This window comes from Anguilla anguilla, chromosome 2 (genome assembly GCF_013347855.1).
Source record: "Anguilla anguilla isolate fAngAng1 chromosome 2, fAngAng1.pri, whole genome shotgun sequence".
Classification (NCBI taxonomy): domain Eukaryota; kingdom Metazoa; phylum Chordata; class Actinopteri; order Anguilliformes; family Anguillidae; genus Anguilla; species Anguilla anguilla.
The window spans coordinates 37057822-37076399 of record NC_049202.1 but is presented as its reverse complement, the minus strand read 5'-3'; the positions used below and the strand labels follow the sequence as shown (position 1 = coordinate 37076399).

Here is an 18578-nt window from a genome sequence, read left to right as displayed (position 1 = left end):
ACTGGTCTCAGGTTGCATGTATCAAAATAAGTAGTTCCAACTCCAAATTAAACATACAATATTTTTTTTTAAATCAAGAAGAGTAGCCTTCACACATACAACCTCTGGAAGCATAATGTCACTAAACGGGTTGCTTTGGACTTCACATGTATTTTCTTGCTTTAAAACCACAAACTCGCAAGTGCTCGGATAAAGTCATTGTAAAGCCTTTAGGTCATCAGAAACCGCTGTAAGCAAATAAAATGTACTTTTTATCACTAAAATTGAAAACATACACTTAAATTGAAATGACATCAAAATTTCCAGAAAGTGAATGATCTTTCTTAGGAAAACAAGCATGTTTTACGATAATGAGACTCATCCCACAGCAGAAGAGGTAAAAAATGTATGTTTCTTTTCTTGGTACTTGAAAGCACTAGATAACTTGTCATTTATTGAGGCTATTCTTGTTTTATTTTTAATAGGCCTACTCGTTTACTGAGTTTGTCTGACTGACTAACGACGACACATCGGCTTGTGTTTGGGTTGGTTTGAAGCTCTGGTTTGAAGACAATTCAAAGGAGGTGATTTGTCCAACTTTACGATCCGTAGTTCGAAAAATGTCCCGGATGCAAACAGGGGGGCAGTTTCAAAATTGGAAATGGGGTGGAAATACTGAACTACAACAAAGCTGGATTGAAATAGATAACTGGTTCATACAAGAATAACTTTTTTGAGACGTTTAACCGAATAATTCGTCTTCAGCCACGTCAGGTAAACCACTGTTTAGCAATATGCATTGCACATTGATCTGTTGCTAACTTTAAAAATTGCATTTCTGACGAGGTTAGATATCAGTCCCGATAACATTAACGGTAATTTGGCTAACTAGCTAGCTACGAAGAGCAAACTGTCCCTCCTTGTTTTTAAATCGCTAGCAATGATTAGCATGCTGTCGAGTCAATTTGTCTCAAAATCGCCGTGGTGTTCAATCTAGACCACGTTGTAATAACTTCAATTAATGTGCGGTATTGTTTACTTGTTATAACTGCTTCATAAAAGAACGTTGCATACATATCTTCTACATGATCTAGACTAGCAAACTATGAAAAGCTAACGGACATCAAAATGCTATGTTTTTGTTTTCTCGATTTGCTGTGCTAGCTTGCTTGATCGCAATTTTTTTGCCCTTTGTTTACCCACCGGAGTAACTAGCTAGTCTAGGTAGACTAGCTCAAACTTTTAATAAACTATTTAAATGTAATTAAAAACTTAATTTTAGCTTATGTTATCGTTTTCGCTTGGAAGTAAATTTAAAAATTTGTTAGCTAACGGTACGCTGCTGCCTGTACCAAGGATGTTTGTCTTGGTTGTAGAGTACAACCAAGTGTGTTCTGTTTAGTTATTCATTGAACCTATGAAAGTATTCGTGTGAAATATTTTACGACCGCAGCGCACGCGTTGTGTATAGCATGCAGCATGCAGCAACTTTGGTAATTCACTTAATCATTCCAACCATAGTAAAACGTTTCATTAACAGCCGGGTAGCTGTGTATCGACAACAGAGAGTAATAGATAGTACTAGTCTCGGTGTGTTCCATTTGGTGGTTTTTACTACGTACTTAGATTGACCATTTAAATGAATTTGGCTTTTTATGATACGGTAGTTTATTGGTCACAGCCAGGTGCTACGGCGATAGCATTGACAGGAGGTTGGCAACCTCCACGACTTACTGAAGATAATATAGAAATTATTAGTGACAAACGAAAAAAATAACGTATAAAGATGGCTACAATATACAAGAAAACTGTTACTAGAAAAGCTGTTGACTGCTTTAATGTTAGGGTTGAGCAGGGGGAAAAAAGAAATTCAGTAATAACGGGCAAGATAGCTACTATTTTGCAGAGCTGGAGGTGCTGCTTGTTTAATGTGGGAATGTGAGCAGATTTACACTGGTGAGCTAATGACCTCCAACCCAAAGGTTGGGAGGCTCTGATTGGAAGAGGGATCCCCTAGTATTTGGAGCTGTGGGCAGAATGTGCCCTTTAGTCCTATAACCCTGTTTTTAGTGAAGTTCTCAAAGAGCATCTATTTGATTGTGATTAAGTTATAATTGATATTATTATTCTTAATATTTATATAACCTGATAGAACACATCTGAATATATCACTGGGGAATTACACTAGTAATTACATTATTTGAACATTAGCATAAACATTAGTTGGGCTAATTACACAAGGGTAATTGCAGCAATCAAAAACCAGCTGGCATGCTAGCTCTGACACTACTGCTGTTAATGAATGACAGGCCATGTTCTTTCTGTGTCTCGATAACTGAATCTCGTGTCTAATAAGTGGGGACCATGCAGCGCTGGACATGGGTGCAGGACCTGCTGGGACCGCAGAACCTGTTGGGACCTCAGCAGCTGAAAGGGAAGTCGTTTTACCTGGACAGCGTGAAGAGTCGCCATTCCACTGTGCTCGTGGAGGCCATCACTCGCCTTGGAGGGGTATGCTATTTAGGAGTGGAAGGACACAGAGTATTATAGTTGGGGTGTTATTGGTCCAACTCTGCAAACTCTGGGTGTATGTTTTTATGTTGTTTCTGAGCCCCTAACCTAAGACAATTTTCTAACACTATGTGATAGACAATAAAGTTTTTTGAATTTGAATTTGAAAGCTGGCATTATTTCATTGCGTCGAGTCTGGCTCTTGTACAGGGACACCATATATTTTCATAAAGTTCAATGCAGCTTTTTTACACCTCCAGTGGGGCAGTTATACCAGGTTTGAGCTTTGCAAAACCAGTAACAATGTTTACATAATCATATGAACCTAACACACGTGCCACAATAACACAGCTATGCCGTTTCAAGGTGAGTTAGGATGCGCACTGCATTGTGTGTCACTTTAGATGGTGCTTTCTTTGCAGAATGTGGAGAGCTTCCTCAATAAGGACGTGAACATTGTGATAACTGGCAGCCAGGAGGCTTGGACTGAGTGTCAGCCGAGGGAGGCTCTGAGAGTGGCGGGTGGGACAAAGGGCGTGGCTTCCTGCTCCCCAGTCTCCGCCCACAACAGGCAGTCTCAGGACGGCACAAGCAGCCAGCGCTGTGCCACTCCCAGGCCAGCAGTAAGCACCTCTCCACTCTTAATGCATTTAATTTGAACTTATTTACTACCATCATTTTTGTTGAATGGTTGTCTACTATCTCTGTAAGATGGAGTACACCAATAATAATAGCTTCCTGCTGGAATTTGTGCCTGTAAAGTATTTTGCGATTTATACATGGTACTGATTCATGCTGGACATAATGGGGTGACTGTCAATGACCAGGGGAACCTCTCTTCTGTTTGTGTAGGTATGTGGTAGCCGTGGGAAGGCCCTCCTGGAAAAAGCAATCGGCAATAACGTAAGTGCAGTTCTTCTTTGGATAATTGTTAGTTTGTCTACTGTATGAGGAGACCTTCCTTGTTTAAACTGACAATAGAAATCAACTGTAAAATAAAGAACTGTGGTGTCCGTAGCTTGTAGTTACTATTTAGTTTCATGAGACCTGCAGTGTATAACTAACCAGTTCTGTCACATGTACAATTAACAGGGCCATTCCATTGGTTATTGTGTGTCTGTGGGTGTGTTCTGTTCAGGAGCGCTGTCGTGGAAGCAGTGTGCTGACCAACGCTCGCATGTGGGGGGTGAAGATTGTGCACGTGGACGGTATCCTTTTTCAGCAAAGCACCATGGTTGTTCATGGCCAGCATTGTGAAATATAGCATTATCTGACATGCAGGATGTTTTTATTTTTGTTTGTGGTGCAGGGTTGATGCATTCAGAGACCGCTGCACAGGGATGCTGAACAAAAGAGCATACAGTAATCTGTTACAGTATGTGGGTTTAAATTGACTCTGATGTAGTGATGACGATCCATAGGGCAGTTGCTCCTATGCAAATGCTCTTTAAATTCTCCACATGTAATCGTAAAGCAAACAATTTCTGATAATTATTTTCAGATTAAGTACTCGTAGAATTCAGAATGTATCAATTTCACATAGTTGCTTAGGGGGCGGCAAGGTGGTGTAGTGGGTAGCACTCTCACCTCACAGCAAGAAGGTTGTGGGTTCGAATCTCGGCCTTTCTGTGTGGAGCGCCCTGCGATAGGTTACGGCCTGTCCAGGGTGTATTCCTGCCTCTTGCCCAGTGCACACTGGGATAGGCTCCAGCGACCCTGCTCAGGATAAGCGGGTATAGATAATGGATGGATGGACAGAGTTGCTCATTTTATCTTATCAGAGTGATTAAATACCAGTAAGGACATTTTAATTTGAAATTCTGGGTGGTTTTGTAACGTGATGCAAAATCACAGAATCACGTGAGTGAAATGGTTTATGTTGGCAACAGTGGCATTTCTGGCTGTTCATTTTGAGTATGTTGGCAATGTAGATTCAGAACTTTCATTCTTAAAAACAGCCCAGGTGAAAACAAGATGAGTTGACGGCAAGACGTATTTCAGTTGCATTGATGCCGATGCCATGTAATCAATACATTTGACTTTTTGCAAGGTTACCGTTTCTCTGTACAGTCTTCAATGACTGTATTTCATTGAGAACTGTGCTAAAAGCTAGCACAGCTTTGTTCACAGATATTGTTTAAATAAAAAGTTCCTGTAATTTCTGAAAACATTTTCTTTACACAAATTTTCTCATTCCATTCATTCCGTTGTGCCATGCTTCAAAAATATATCAGTTGTAAGAATAAAATTATCCAGGACAGATGCTTTTCTTACAGGTTGGTTGTGCTGTGGTTAGCTATACATTGTTATAATGTAAGCCTGTTATTTGTACTTTACACATTTACAGGCTAACATTCATTTGTAATTTGAACATAACTGGAAAACATTATTGTGTTCATGGGTTTTCTGGAGTTGTATCCTCATGTGCCACATATTTTATACAGGTTTGTTTATTCTTGTATGTGGTCATATTATTCTGATTTAATTTAGTTTTTAAATGAATTATTAGGAAATTATTCGTAAGTACATATTGCTTACGATTTCAGTGTTGAAAGTTTGCCAACATAGAGCAAAATTCTAGTATTAGACGTCGATTAGACTGGTAGAGGCTGTTCATCTGCTCAATTTCAAACTATTGCATTTTTTCTTTGTTTTGTGTTGTTTCCTGACTGAACGGTTTCCTCCTTTTCCTTTGATCACTGCAGCAGAGAATCAGGCCAGGCAGCCGTGTAGTGATTTAATTTGTTTTTCTTCAGACTCTCATCTCATTCAGCTGAAAGTTATCTGACTGTGGATGTTTGGTCTTTCAGAAATGAAGACTCATAGAGTGCACTATTTGTCAGGTTGAGTAAATCTAGTGGCTTCGCATCACTGGGCTGCATATTCTATGTTTGTAGTGGCCCCAAGTGTGGCCTTATGTTTTTTATTTAGTGCTGCAGTGACTGTGAAGGGACAGCAGAGGGCAGCATGTTACAGTCTCAGGTCCCATGGATAATTGAAAATCTGTGATTTATTGATGTTTACTGCAAATGGTGGTTAGCTCTTGTTTCTGGGAAGTCTAATCTACCTTCAGGGTCTCTTGAATCTCAGAGGAGTGAGATGCTCTCAAGTTTCACAAATTGTCGTGCATTTCTCCTGAATACTTGAGGAATAATGGGATCTGGTATACTAAAGTTATGGTTTTTTTGTTGGGCTGATCAGTTTGTACCCACTGATTTTAAAATCAAATATACAAACACACAAAAGAAGATACAGGATTGTTAACAGTCCCATGTGTTTGGTAATGGTTCTTGCACAGCTGAGCCATGGTTTGAATATTGCATCAACATTTCGGCACACGCTTTGGAAACCTACATGTCATTAAATGTCATTGCTACTTATAAGCTTAATTAATTTTATTTAAATTAACAGTGTTTTGAGGGGGCTGGGAAGGACAGATGTTGGAAATTATTTTGCATAGGTACTTCCAAATCACCCTCAGTACGCTAAAGTGGACCTGACAGTTTAAATTATCAATGGAAGATGTACAGCACAGGCTGGTGTGAATGAATGGCTTCAGTTTCCTAGCGTCGATGCTCAACTGTTCACCTTAACAGAAAATGCAGATTTCCTGTTGTACATCGAAAGATTGACAGCGGCGACTGCTCGGGCCAAAAACAGGAAGGTGGAGGTAAAGTGCCTTGTCAGGAGATGGTAGCCACTGCCAAAGATGTTGTTTGTGGCTTGGGAAAATAAAGTAGAATATATTTGTGTGTTCAAGCTCAGTGCTCGTCTGTCTGTTCCAAAAGGATGCCGTCTAAATTATGTAGTAAAAAAATGGTGACAGGACTGCCAGATGGCTCATCCTGCTAAAATAGTGGTTGAATGTGCGTCATCCCACATTTTGTACTGAATCCTGCCCACGGCTGTGCTGGCAGTGATTGGCAGACTCCCAGCGAGGCGGATAATTGGCCGTAGCGTTGCCCCGGGAGAGAGTGAGGGAGAGATTCGGTTGGTGGGATTGTCCTTGTCTCGGCGACTGCTTTTCGGTCGCGCGCGCTCAGCCGCGTGCTCGGTGGAGCGCCCTTCACTCGGGCCGCGTGCGGAGGAGCGGCACGGCAGAGCCAGCGCCCGTCCCTCACTCCCCAAAACGGACAGAGGACGTTGCAGCAGTGGGACAGGCCCTACAAATACATTTGGCCATTCCAAATTGCTCAAAGGGATAGTGAAAGTCTGCTTCAAAATAAAAGTATGTGGAACATAATCCAAAACCTATCCTGAAGACTAACTTCATCTTTCTTGGTTTCACAGAAAAAGGCTGGGGGATCTTCTGCTCCCAAGGTTGCCAAAGGTCAGCATTTCTCATGTTCATACTTTCAAAAGACCTCATTTGCTTAGCATTACATTACATTACAGGCATTTTTTTTAGCACCAACCCTACAAGCTGTGAAATGCTCAGTTGCATTCACACTTTATCCAGTTGTTGACAAGAGAGGCTATGGCCATGTTCATGATGAGTAATGGCTTATAGTAAAAAAAATATCTGCCAAGGGAACACCAGAGCTCAAATGCGTATCTCCCACTAGCTGTGAATCCCACGGAGAGCAGTCCCCTGGTGTCTTGTTTTGCTCTCCCTGTTTTTTTCACCGTGCTTCGTCTCCCTTGGTTCACAGCGGGAGCGTTGAAGTCGCCGTGCTTGAAGATCGAGGACTCGAGCAGGTGAGCGCGTCGCCTTGACGCAGGTGGAGTAACTGACCGCGGCGCGCGGGGCAACCGCAGTCCTCCGGCGTCCTCAGGGGGCCCTCATTTCCACCAAAAAAAAACATCTAAACTTCCCCTGACCCCCCCCCCCCCACGGCGTAAAGGGATCCCTCTCCCCCGGTGTAATGAGACTGAAGCGCGCCGCAGTGGGGTTAGCCAACGTAGCCCATTTAAGTTTGATGAGGGGGCGGGGCCAGGGGCTCGGTCATCGCCGTCGTCGCGGGAGGTGCCACGAGGCGACAGAGCGAGCCGGGTTCGGGGCGAGAGGGCGACTGAGGGGTGGCGGGGGCGGTGGCCCACCTCCCCTTCCTTATGGAATCACACCCCGCTCAATCGGCAGAGGAGCAGGGGTCTCGCGGCCGCGCCGCGTGTAACGGGTGGCGTTGGCGGTTCTGCGCTCTCTCTCTCTCTCCGCGGAAGCGGGGGCGAGCGGGCCCGTAACCCCCCCCCCCCCCCCCCCACATGCCGAGCGGCTGGCGGACTTGAGTTTCAGCCAGCTGGTCTTCTCATCCGAAGCGGATGAGACTCGGTTTGGTAACGTGAAGAGGGCGTCCGCGCGTCCAGAGACACCAGAGAGAATGCTGGGACACACGCGTCGCCCTTGTTCTCTACCCCCCGGTGGGGATTAACAGGTGTATTAACTTCTGCAAAGTGCTGATCCACAGCTCCCCCCCCCACTTAAAGTAATTGGGGGTGTGTTAGGGCAATGGGACTGGGTTTACATTTTCCACATTTTCTGAAATGAGAACTCGAGTGGACAGGGCTCTGATTTCTTTGGTGTCTTTGCTAGGCTGAGCGTTTGTAGTTTTGAAGCTTTAGTGTTCTGTTTGTATAGAAATATGATTTTTGATATAAATTATGTACTTTGCACGAAGGATGGCGTTAGCATTTGCTAGCAGCTTAGGGCCATTTTTTAAATATCTGGGTCTTTGGAATTTGTGATTTACCAAGTAGATGCCATCTTCACATCATATGCCTTTGGGGAAGGAATTGTGGATGTATCACTATAACATTCAATTTATTGCATTTATTCATTTGGGAGAGTCTTTTGTTTCATCAGGAACCTGCTTACAAGGTCATTACTGCAAAAATAACCCCAAGTGCAGATAACAAGTGAACCTACAGGAGCTGTAGCAGGGCGAAGGATAACACTAAGTACAGACCTAATAGAACTCAGCTACTACAAACAACTGACACAATGTTTTAAGTACTAAGTAATATTACAGTAACAAAGTAGCTTGCATTAATTAGATTAAGGAATCGAGTATATGTAAAATACTGTAAATAATCGCAAACCTTGGTTCTAAAGGTGCGATTAGTGGGATTAGTGCTAGATGCATTGTGCGTAGTATTAGATGTATTATGTGCAGTGCTGTGTTTGTAGTAATGCTTTGTGCTGCTTTGTGTGAATAGGAAGTACAGGCCCCTCCACTTGCAGTCCATGGTCTTCCCCACACTGGGCTACACGGGCAGGTTCAGCCCTTTCGAGCCCCCCGCCCCTCCGCCCCCAGAGGCGGGGAAGGACCAGGGGAACCACCGAACCAAGTAAGCGACAATCCCCAGGAGCGCTCTGTCTAGCTTGCACGTTGCATGCCTGTGTGCCGTGCACAAGGCATAGGCATGCCGTAACCCATTTCAAACGACGACTGAAGACTCACCTCTTCGGGCTGCACCTCTCCCCATCCCTCCCTACCCCCCTGTAAATGACTGTAAGCTTAGGGTTGTAACTAGGCAGCTGTTTCGTAGGTGACTTAGGTGCATTAACTGTCTTAACTACTGCTTGTATTTTTTCCATAGATTGCGTTGTTGCCGTTCTCGTTGTTTAGTGTTAATCAGTTTAACATTCAGGGTCCAAGTTGAACTATGCGGTTGTTCCCTGCACTTGGACCAGTACTTCTCTCTAGGGGTTTCGTCATACTTGTTCCTGGTTACGGTTATACACCTTGTTGTACGTCGCTCTGGATAAGAGCGTCTGCCAAATGCCTGTAATGTAATGTAATGTGCGGATGGCGTATTTGGAGAGAGGGAAGGGAGGGGTACTGCAGTTCAGTGCTGCGCTTTTTTTGAAAATACCGCGCGGCCACTCCCTGGCGTCAGCGGCGCGTTTTGCACGGGGAACGCGAGGCTCCGTCCCCTGCAAGCCGTGCCGGGCGTTTCGGGGGCCTCTGTTCCCAGTGTCTGTGTGTGTGTGCGCGCTCTTCCAGGGAGAGGAGGCCGGACCCGAGCACCAGCCAGGAGAAGCTTCCGCCGCCCCTTCCCCTGACCCCGTCGCCCCGCCGGGCCCGGAAGAAGACCGTGGGCTTCTGCGAGTGCTGCCAGCTGGCCTTCAAGGAGCAAGACGAGGTGAGGTGTGCCTGCGCACGGGAGCCGCGACCGTCAGACCTGCGTTTGTGTTTTTCCTTATTATGAGTTAAAAGCATAATGTGTTCCTTTAACTTTCTGTTGGAGGAGTACAGTCCTGTTCTTTCTACATGCACGTCCTGTTTTTCATTAAATTCTAGCATGTGAGAAGTTCTGTAAAAAATAAAAAAATAAAAAAATGAAAAAAAGGGGCTATAGGCGCATGCAAGGCAGGTGAACACGGCTTTTAGCCAATAGAGTGCGAGTGTTTTACTCGCTCCGATTCTGTAACTCCCCCAGGGACTCTTGTGCTAACAGTTGACTTTTGTTTTGCATTTAAAAATGACTAATTCTTCTCTCCACCCGAATCTGAGTGTTGACAGCTCTATCAGCAAGCACTGTACCACCAACGTACATGTTTATATACGCATTCACGCGCACGCGCACACACACACACACACACACACACACACACACACACACACACACACACACACACTTTCTGGCTATATGGGCCATGCTGTGAGCGACGGTGCTTCGATTTGATGTATACAGCGTTTTTGTTGTGCGCGTTGTAAAGGCAAGATGAGAGCCAAGTTCTTGTCTGCATGCATTAGGTTGTTTGGGTTGCGTTGCGTGTGCGAGCATATGTGTTTGTTTATGCGTGCGCCTGTGTGTGTTTGTCCGTGCATATGCGTGTGTGTGTGCGTGTGTGTGTGTGTGTGTGTGTGGCTGTATGTGTGTGTGTGTGTGTGTGTGTGTGTGTGTGTCTGTATGTGTGTGTTTGTTTGGCTCCCCGCTGACTCTGCTCCGTCTCTCCAGCACTTGAAGTCGGATCAGCACCGTGGGTTTGTGCGGGACGCGACTCACTACAGCGTGCTGGACCAGCTGGTGGCCCTGATGGAGCCCGTCTTCGCCCGCGGTCCGACGGAGAGCCTGGCGACGACGAGGTAAGCGGCGCGGATCCGCGTTCTGCTGCTCTCTCAGCCCGACGGCCTCCTTACGCCATCAGGCCACCATTAGGCAAACGTCCCTACCTAAAGGCCTTATAGAGCAGGGATACGCAAATCTGCCCCAGGTAGTACTGCTGGTTTTCTTTTTTACCCGATTGATATGATGTAATACGATATGCTTATACTTTATTGGCTGATTACGCAGAAATTTATCGTGCATCATTGTTTAACTCGCCTGGTGTCCCAGTTTTAAATCAGCCCTCATTAGAGGGGAAGAATAAAACCGGCAGTACTACTGGCCTCGTGGGTCAGATTTTGGTTTCCTGTACTGTACTGTGATTTCATTGTTTCTGTTGGTTTTCATTCTTTAATGTCTGGTTTTATTGCTTTCTTTGCGCTTTTGTTGATGGCCGTGTGTTTTCATCATCTTACTAGGTTTGATTGAGCTGTCTTTGTGAGCTGGTTTGATTGAAGTGTTCTCACACGTGCTCTTGTCCTGCCAGACTCCCGTCCCCCCGGGTCCTCCCCCTGGACTCTTCCCTGGAGCTGGATCCCCAGGCTCACAGCGAGGCGGAGAAGGCCATCCAGGCCCTGCTGTCCCAGGGCAGCCCCCCCAGGCCCCGTCCTCAGCCGGCCCGAGACACCGCGGCGCTCCCCGTTTCACCAGAGCGGGCGGAGGCGGGGCCGGGGGCGGTACCTCCGGCTGCCTCAGCCAATCCCGCCCCAGCATCCAGCCCTTCACCTCCCGCTCGTCAGCGGCGTCGCCCAGAAACGGGACGGGCTCGCGAGGCCGAGGACGGAGGGGCGGGTTCGGGGCGGGTGGAGCCGCCGGCCGGTAGCAGCTGGCCCGCGCCCGCCTCTCGGACCCCTGGCCCGCCCGAGACGGACAGGGCGGGTTCCGGAACTCTCCGCAGCGCCCCGCCTTCGCCAGGCCCCAACCCCAGGAAGCGCGGCAGGGCGTCCAGCCTCAGCCCGAGGGCCAGCAAGAGGCGCAGGACCAACCGGCAACCCGCGTCCGACCCCGCTGTCGCGCAGAGTCGAAGGGCCGCTAGCCTCTCCATCGACCCCGTCCACCCGACACGCAAGGCTCCGCCTCTCCCCGTCCCGCCCCCAGTTCCTGCTGGCTGCTCGAGCCAGTCCGATGCCCCCGGAGTTGCCGAACGGAAACGGGAAGCAGATTTGGAGTCAGGAGGAGGACCGCGCGTCGACGCTCACCCCGAACCGAGCCGCTCTCCCTGTAACCTCAGTCCGCCTCTTCACGGTCTCGCAGTGACCGGCTGTGGGAACGGCAGCCGCGTGACATCATCAGTCTCGCACGAGCACAGAAGGACGGAGCCTCATCCTCGGGGGTTGCCTGACGTGGAATCCCGCCTAATGGAGGATGTTCTCCCCGTAGTGACAGACCTTCCCCAACCGCCTCCTCCGTCCCTCCGGGACTCATTTGAAGTGAGCGACCCCGCCGCGACCTTTACTGCTTGCCCTCAGCCCTCTCCCGTGCCCCGAGACTTTTCCCCTCTTCCGCCCCTGCCGCACCCCTCGGGTGACCCCTGCTTTCCCCCGGCAACTCCGAACTCTGACCCCGCCCACGCCCAGTCCTTCTCCTCCGCGTTCAACGTGTCCGGCCTCCTCCCGGACCCCTCCGCCTGCTCCCCGTCCTCCTCCGAGTCTGACTGGGACCGCGGGCTGCTCTCCCGCCTCGCGCCTGCTGTTCCCCCTCCGGCCAGAGGAGGGCAGTGCCTGTGGGACCTGGACCTGCTGCAGAGGCCCTGTGCGGGGATGCGGGGCAGCGGCTACGAGTCGCGCCTCTGCTCCGTGCTCCACCCCCCAACGCCGCCTCCGTCTCTTTGTGGTGAGGACACAGACCCCGCCCTGTTTTCCAGAACTACTGACCAGTGCCTCGAGACCTGTGCCATCCAGGGACTAGGGGTTAATATGTGAAGACTAAACTGAGATGTACAGTATATTTTATGAAATTTATTTTTTTATTATTATTTTTTTGTGGTTTGGGGGGGGGGGGGTTCTTTTCCTTCTAAATTTATCCCACCTCTATGAATGACCAACCCCGCAGAGCTGATTTTGCAACTGGATTCTGCTTCATCAGCACTTTTGCTTTCCTGTTGTATCAATCGCCTGACTTAATTAGCAATGAGTTATTATGATGTCAGAAGACTGCATAATTCGCATTTGGATTTTCCTCCTCACGTGGAAGTGTAACGCGGTATATGAAAGCGCTTTTAGTCATCCGCCAGAGTGGAGGCTGCCTTTAATTCCTGCTTTCATTGCTTTGGGCTTTAGCTTTGTTAGCTTAGCCTTGCAGTAAGCGCGCAGTTAGGATAGACTCTGGTCCATTAGTGCAAAGTGCTGCTTTAGCCTTTGTCCGCTTGGATAATGATGGTCAAATCGGTAATGTGTGCGCAAGGCGTGCGCCCCGTGAATAATGCAGGGGGGGCGCGGCGTCGCTTGGGTTTCATATTGCAGAAAGTCAAAAATGCATAAGCTATCCTTCACGCCACTTTCAGAGGCGTGGCTCGGGTTACAGCGACAGTGATGTCTCCCGGGGAGCGCGCGCGCCTCCGCTCTAAAACGCAGCGTCTTTTCGCCGTCCGTACCGTTACAAAATGGCCTCTTCGGCCGGACCGCGCGAGATCGATGCGAGCCGCTTTCTTTTCCGAGAGACCCTCTCAGTTATGATACCTCGGTGCTGGGAAAGAGGATTTACTTGCCCGCAGTTTAATCAGATGAACCGACCAATCATGTAACCGAGATGTCTGGAGTGGAAGACGACACGCTCTGTAACCTAAGAGTTAGAACCTGGAAAGAATTTCCTTATGATATTAGTTTTCTCTTTTTTTTTTCATGGCAGCTGCGGTCTTACTGTTTTCATTCCACCTGGGCACTTAAACTCCGCAGACTGGAGAGCAGATCCTGTTACAGTCAATGGAACTGGCATTCCCAGTATGGGAAAACTTGCGGTTTGCTGAAAACCTGGAAAATGTGCTGGTAGGGCAGCCCTCCAGGACCAGGGTTGAGGAAATGCACGGACAGCTTAACGTGAACTTCTCTAAGCTTTTTGACTGGTTATTTGGCTGCCCCAGTCTCTGTTGGAGCCTGATCCTGGCAGACCTTGTGCTCAGGATCATCGGTTTTATCACTGAATGTGGTCTCTTCATTTTAGCTGTCTGCTGTAATGTGCTGAAACCCTTGCCAGTCCTGTGTGACTGGATGAGCCTGAATTCAGCAGCTGTAAGGGCACTATTTCCCTGGAGATGCCTTGTCCTGTACTAACTTTTTAAATAGTCTTTTGATGGGATATTGAATCGTAGCAGTATTTTAAATCTTTATTTGTAGGTATCATGTTTTTTATTGTTTTAGCCGTTGTAACAAATAAACATTTCTAATTGACAAGGTATTTGACTTTTTTCTGAAAGCGTTTTTACTCCATTGCCTTCTGTCATTTTCTATTGAGAAAACACTGAATATTTTTATTTTTCATCATTATAATTTTTTTTTCAATGTTGCATTGTATTCCCCAACCAAAAATAGACTACTTCCTGGTGGCATGACATCACTCATCTGATTAGGCGAGCAACTGCTCACTGCAGTCAATATTCTGTGCTTTAGGTGCGTAGAGTTCATTAATTAAGTGGAGCTGTGTAGTCTGGTCTGTAGGGAGGTTGTCTTGTCTGTCTGTGCTCTTGATACACTCCTCTCTTTGGAGGTTAAACCACATGCCCCTCCTCTCTCTCCTGCCAATCTAACCACTGTCAAGCAGAGGTAGTAGTATTCAGTCCTGTCCTCCCCTGTCTTCTCTCTTCAGTTTATTATTAGCAGGATGGACTGGATATAGAAACATAACCAGATAACTTCATATATGTAAACCAATAGTTCGATTCCATATATGTGCAGTAAACAAAGCTTTGGTTTGTACATGTTCAGTAAATGTGTAGCTCGAGTGCTTTCATACATGTAGACACATGACTAGGCTTCAACCATGTAGACAAGGGGGTAGCTTCATGTGTGAAGACATCGCTGCAGCTTCATACATGTAGACATATCTGGGGTAGTTGCATACACGCACAACATAAGCTAAGCAGTAATGTGACCGGGTTATGAAAATAAAAAATGTTTTTACACTGTTGCATGTGTCGGGACATTTGTCTGTTATGATCCGTTTTCTAGATCTGGAACTTTTTTCCTAGAGTAAATGCATCATGCACTCCGTAGTAAGTTGCTCTGGATAAGAGCATCTGCTAAATGTAAAAGGTATATTAGAATTGCTATGTGTCAAAAACATCCACGTCCTACAAATGGGCTCAAAAAAAGTATATGTGTGTGTGTGTATATATATATATATATATATGTGTGTGTTCTAATAATGTTCTTGAGTAGTTTCATCATTCTAGTCCAACGAATAGTCTATCCTTCCAAACTACTTCGTGCCACAGTTTATTTGCCAATCTATCAGGTTGGACGTGTAAGCCCAGCAGAGGAAGCCAGGGGTGAAATATCAATAGAGTCTCACTAACAATAGTGCTGCCATGTCAACCAGCAGAATCAAAGGGCAGGATGTTAGCCTGTACATTATGCTTACTACATATTTCAATGCAGACTGGTGCCTTGCACTTAAATGCAAATGGGTGGGTCCATTATTGCTTTGTAGATCAGCTGAGTGGTATGTAATTGCACATTGATGCATGCTTCCCAAAAGCCAACCATGTAACCTAACGAATAACAAGAGAGCAAAAGGCTTCCTGCAACTGTGATTTAGGACTTGTGCTGAAGTAGGCAAAACAGGTCCATACAATGGGGGCTCTGATTGAGTACTCTAACTTCGTTTGATAAAGGACAGTCCAGATCAATGTGCCCTTGTGGGAGCACCAATACATCTGACATATAGCTGACACACAACATTTGATACTTAGCACAAGGTTGTTCCTGCTCCATTCTCTTCAATGCTGCTAAATTGTTTCACAGGTATCGATGCACATTTGCAGTTTAACCGTGTACATTACATTTATTTGTCAGACGCTTTTATCCAAAGCGACCTATAATAAGTGTATACCGAAGGTCATTGGAACAACTACAAAATACAGGTCCGATAAGGTACAATACTCATTATGTAACAGTTAATCATAGACATGAACACAGTAAGTCCAGTACATGCAGTAAGCATAGGCTAGGTCAGAAAGTTATGGTAAGTCAAACCAGGAGGCATGAAGACAAGCTACAACATCAAGGTAACAAGACAAGTGCAATACAAATGCTGGATGGAGATAAAATTGTAACATGAAAGTGCTACAGGAATAAACTGGAAGGATTCAAATGATGCAAGAGTGATCCTAGATTGGGAGTGCCCTGCAGAGTAGTGATAGTCCAGGTACAGTCTAGAGATATGTATTCAGACCACGGCGGAAGATGGGCTATGACCAAGTGGTTCGTAGAGGAATGAGTATAATTTTGTTTCTAAATGCTTTGAAATAAGGTTATTCACCCCATAACCAATAAAGACTTAATGTTTCAACAAAAAACTAAAGTAAATACATAAACTATATATGCCCCGGGCACAGTTTAATCCTTGACAAGTTTAAGTAGGACATGTCTCAAAATAATTAGTTACAAATAAATTCTAGTTTAGTATGTCGGATGTATGTAAGATGATCAGAAATATCCGTCACATCAGAAGCTAAATTAGCATATTCCAAGATTAAACTATCCTCAAGGGTAACATAGGTTTTTGCAATGCGTGCCCTGGTATCTATTGTAATTGGTAAACTCAGGTATTGATCGATGTTAATCAGCGGAGAGTTGTATTATTTTCCAGTCTAATTGCTATGTAACTTGTATCCACAGAATGTTCATATAACCAATCTACTCATAAGCAACATCTCTTCATCTGACAAGAACAGATGACTCAGTTTAATGCCTGATTTTGACCCAATAGGATACATGGGCAGAGAAGGTCATCTATGCGAGTTCTGTGTCCTTCAGCCTTTCTGCACTGAGTAGAATTGGAGTCCCTGTTATCACGATAATACAGGTACTGTAGACTACTCATTGCACGATCGATTGTGAGACTTGCATAGTGGGAGAAACGGGAAGTCCGAGCAGCGAAATGGGAACTGTGGTAAAGAGGGGGAGGGTTGTGGTATGTATTGCTTTAATACTACCATTTAAATTCCCATTATATACACGTTGCACTGTGTAATTTATGTTACTCTTCTGTTCAGAAACAATGCATTTACATTCTGATAATATCATATATTTTATGGGTGTTGCCCATTATAACACATTTTATAAACAATGACAAAAATCATTCAAATGTGCTATACGGATCAGATCATAATTGCCTCATGTACTTGGCAAAGTAGCGGTTATTGTTTTAACCCTGGCTGCTTTTTTAAATAAATTTATGTCACGCTCTTATTGGAACTTTCTAAAAAAAACTGATTTGCGAATATCGTTTGTTAAAAATAGTGCATTTAGTGACAATATTGTGGTTTTCTGCCTGCTATAATAATGAGACAAGAAGCCTAAATGATGAATCTCCAGCAACTTGCTTAACATTGCCGTGATAGGCACGACGACACTCGGAAAGGGAAAAGCCACTATGAGGGGGTTTTCCCTGAAGGACTAATACATTTACTGCGCATTAAATCACCCTCTCGACGCTCCTGAATTTGGTCCCGAAGAGGTTTGTTAAGACTTGTGTCACAACAATTGTCCTGCAAAGATTGACTATTGTCAGTGTGAAACCAAGTGAGTGCTATGTAGGAAGGAGTATTATCGCGCGCATTCCTTTGAGACGATCCTGCCGCGGGTGTTTTCTCGGAGAGGATAAAACAGGGGTGACAGCGAGAGAAAAGAGGAGGGCGCACGCGATCCCACGTGCTCTCGCCAACGCGGATTCGATGCTCTTCTGTTCATTTTCTATCCACTGTTTCCAGCACCGCAGAGGCAGTGAAGACGGACCGCATAGCGTACACACGCACTGCCCTCCACCCTTGCTGGAAAACATGTCTGTGCACATAGTATTTCCCCCTTTTCACACCTTTTAATTTTTGGTTTTCCATTTTCTGACGCGTTCCTGCTTCCTGTTTTCTGAACCACAATGACGCTTCTCAGCTTTGACTTCAATTTTTTTATGACTAAAAGCACTGGGGAAATGAGAGGGGACCGTTAAAGGTTTAATTGCTGCTCTATTTTTCATCGTCATCGGCTGTTCATCCGTGTTTTTCCCCTCATTTTGTACATTTATTCCTTGCACTTCATGCAAATCCGGGGGACTATGTGAACATCATGCTGGCGCTGCGATGCCTGGTGTTTGCTGCAGTGAGTGCACGGTTTGCCGTGACAGGTAAGGGAGAGCGGGAGGGAGAGGCTGAAACCGCATAGCTTTTCATCTGCAAGTTCCCCCCTCCGCTGACAAATTCTGTGTTCTGCACCAATAATCACTTTTCCTACTTCAATAATGATCTGTCCGTAGCTCAGTTCTGGGTTTTGCCTCTGTGTCAAGTATTCGGGTCGTGTTTTGCCTCCCTCTCAGCAGAACCGACGAGGTAGATTTGCTGCATCAACAGAATTTTCCCCGCAGCGCGTCCATCCATCTGGTGCTTGAATGCAGTAAATCGAGCTTTGAGAGGCAGCATACATTAAAAAACTAAATCGCTGCCAAAATGCACGTCGATTTCCATGTGCGTGTTTTGCATTATTGTCCGAGCTGCGACATCTTAGCCTTCAGTTTAACAAAAGCAGATTGATTAATCGCCTTCGTCCCTGCCCCGCAGGCTGGAGCAGCTCCGTGATGCGGGATGCGGTTGTGTGGGAACGGGCAGCACCGGAGCAACGAGGAGAGCGCAGCGGGGCTGTGGAGGAAATCATCAAGCCCAAACGGCTGGTACAGCAGATCGACTCGGAGGGAGAGATCGTACATGGCCATCTGGACACCCGGGTGAAGAACCACTCCGAGGGCGCACAAGTGAGTTTTATTGTTTAGGGAAAACGATGGTTTGTCGCTGAGTGGATAAGCATTCAAAGTAAACGAATAAACCAGTTTAA

The 18578-nt window shown here is 46.0% G+C and overlaps 2 protein-coding genes across 5 annotated transcripts in view; both read left to right on the top strand.

The window, feature by feature from the left end:
* The first annotated feature begins 599 nt into the window (after window positions 1–599).
* Window positions 600–14661, top strand: dbf4b (DBF4 zinc finger B). Its single transcript, XM_035401063.1, has 12 exons — window positions 600–753; window positions 2336–2490; window positions 2913–3113; window positions 3343–3393; window positions 3629–3698; window positions 6096–6160; window positions 6781–6820; window positions 7143–7188; window positions 8644–8775; window positions 9435–9573; window positions 10393–10520; window positions 11027–14661. The coding sequence occupies exons 2-12, from the start codon at window positions 2344–2346 to the stop codon at window positions 12459–12461; spliced, it is 2454 nt and encodes an 817-aa protein (XP_035256954.1). The 5' UTR covers window positions 600–753; window positions 2336–2343; the 3' UTR covers window positions 12462–14661.
* A 2704-nt stretch (window positions 14662–17365) lies between these two features.
* adam11 (ADAM metallopeptidase domain 11) overlaps window positions 17366–18578 on the top strand; it is a 41335-nt gene continuing 40122 nt past the window's right edge. Inside the window, exons 1-2 of one of the 4 annotated variants that reach the window (XM_035406186.1) lie at window positions 17366–17877; window positions 18308–18498. In XM_035406186.1, the coding sequence (XP_035262077.1) occupies window positions 17820–17877; window positions 18308–18498 (249 nt within the window). In that variant the 5' untranslated portion in view covers window positions 17366–17819. The remainder of the gene's footprint in view (window positions 17878–18307; window positions 18499–18578) is intronic. The other 3 variants (XM_035406184.1, XR_004764078.1, XM_035406185.1) reach the window with 3 other exon arrangements.

What these genes read in the sequence shown, in the direction of transcription:
- dbf4b (XM_035401063.1), top strand. Translation starts at nt 2,344, where the DNA reads ATGCAGCGCTGGACATGGGTGCAGGACCTGCTGGGACCGCAGAACCTG. An exon ending in CCATCACTCGCCTTGGAGGG is followed by an intron (nt 2,491 to 2,912) that starts GTATGCTATTTA and finishes CTTTCTTTGCAG; the next exon opens with AATGTGGAGAGCTTCCTCAA. An exon ending in CCAAAAACAGGAAGGTGGAG is followed by an intron (nt 6,161 to 6,780) that starts GTAAAGTGCCTT and finishes TTGGTTTCACAG; the next exon opens with AAAAAGGCTGGGGGATCTTC.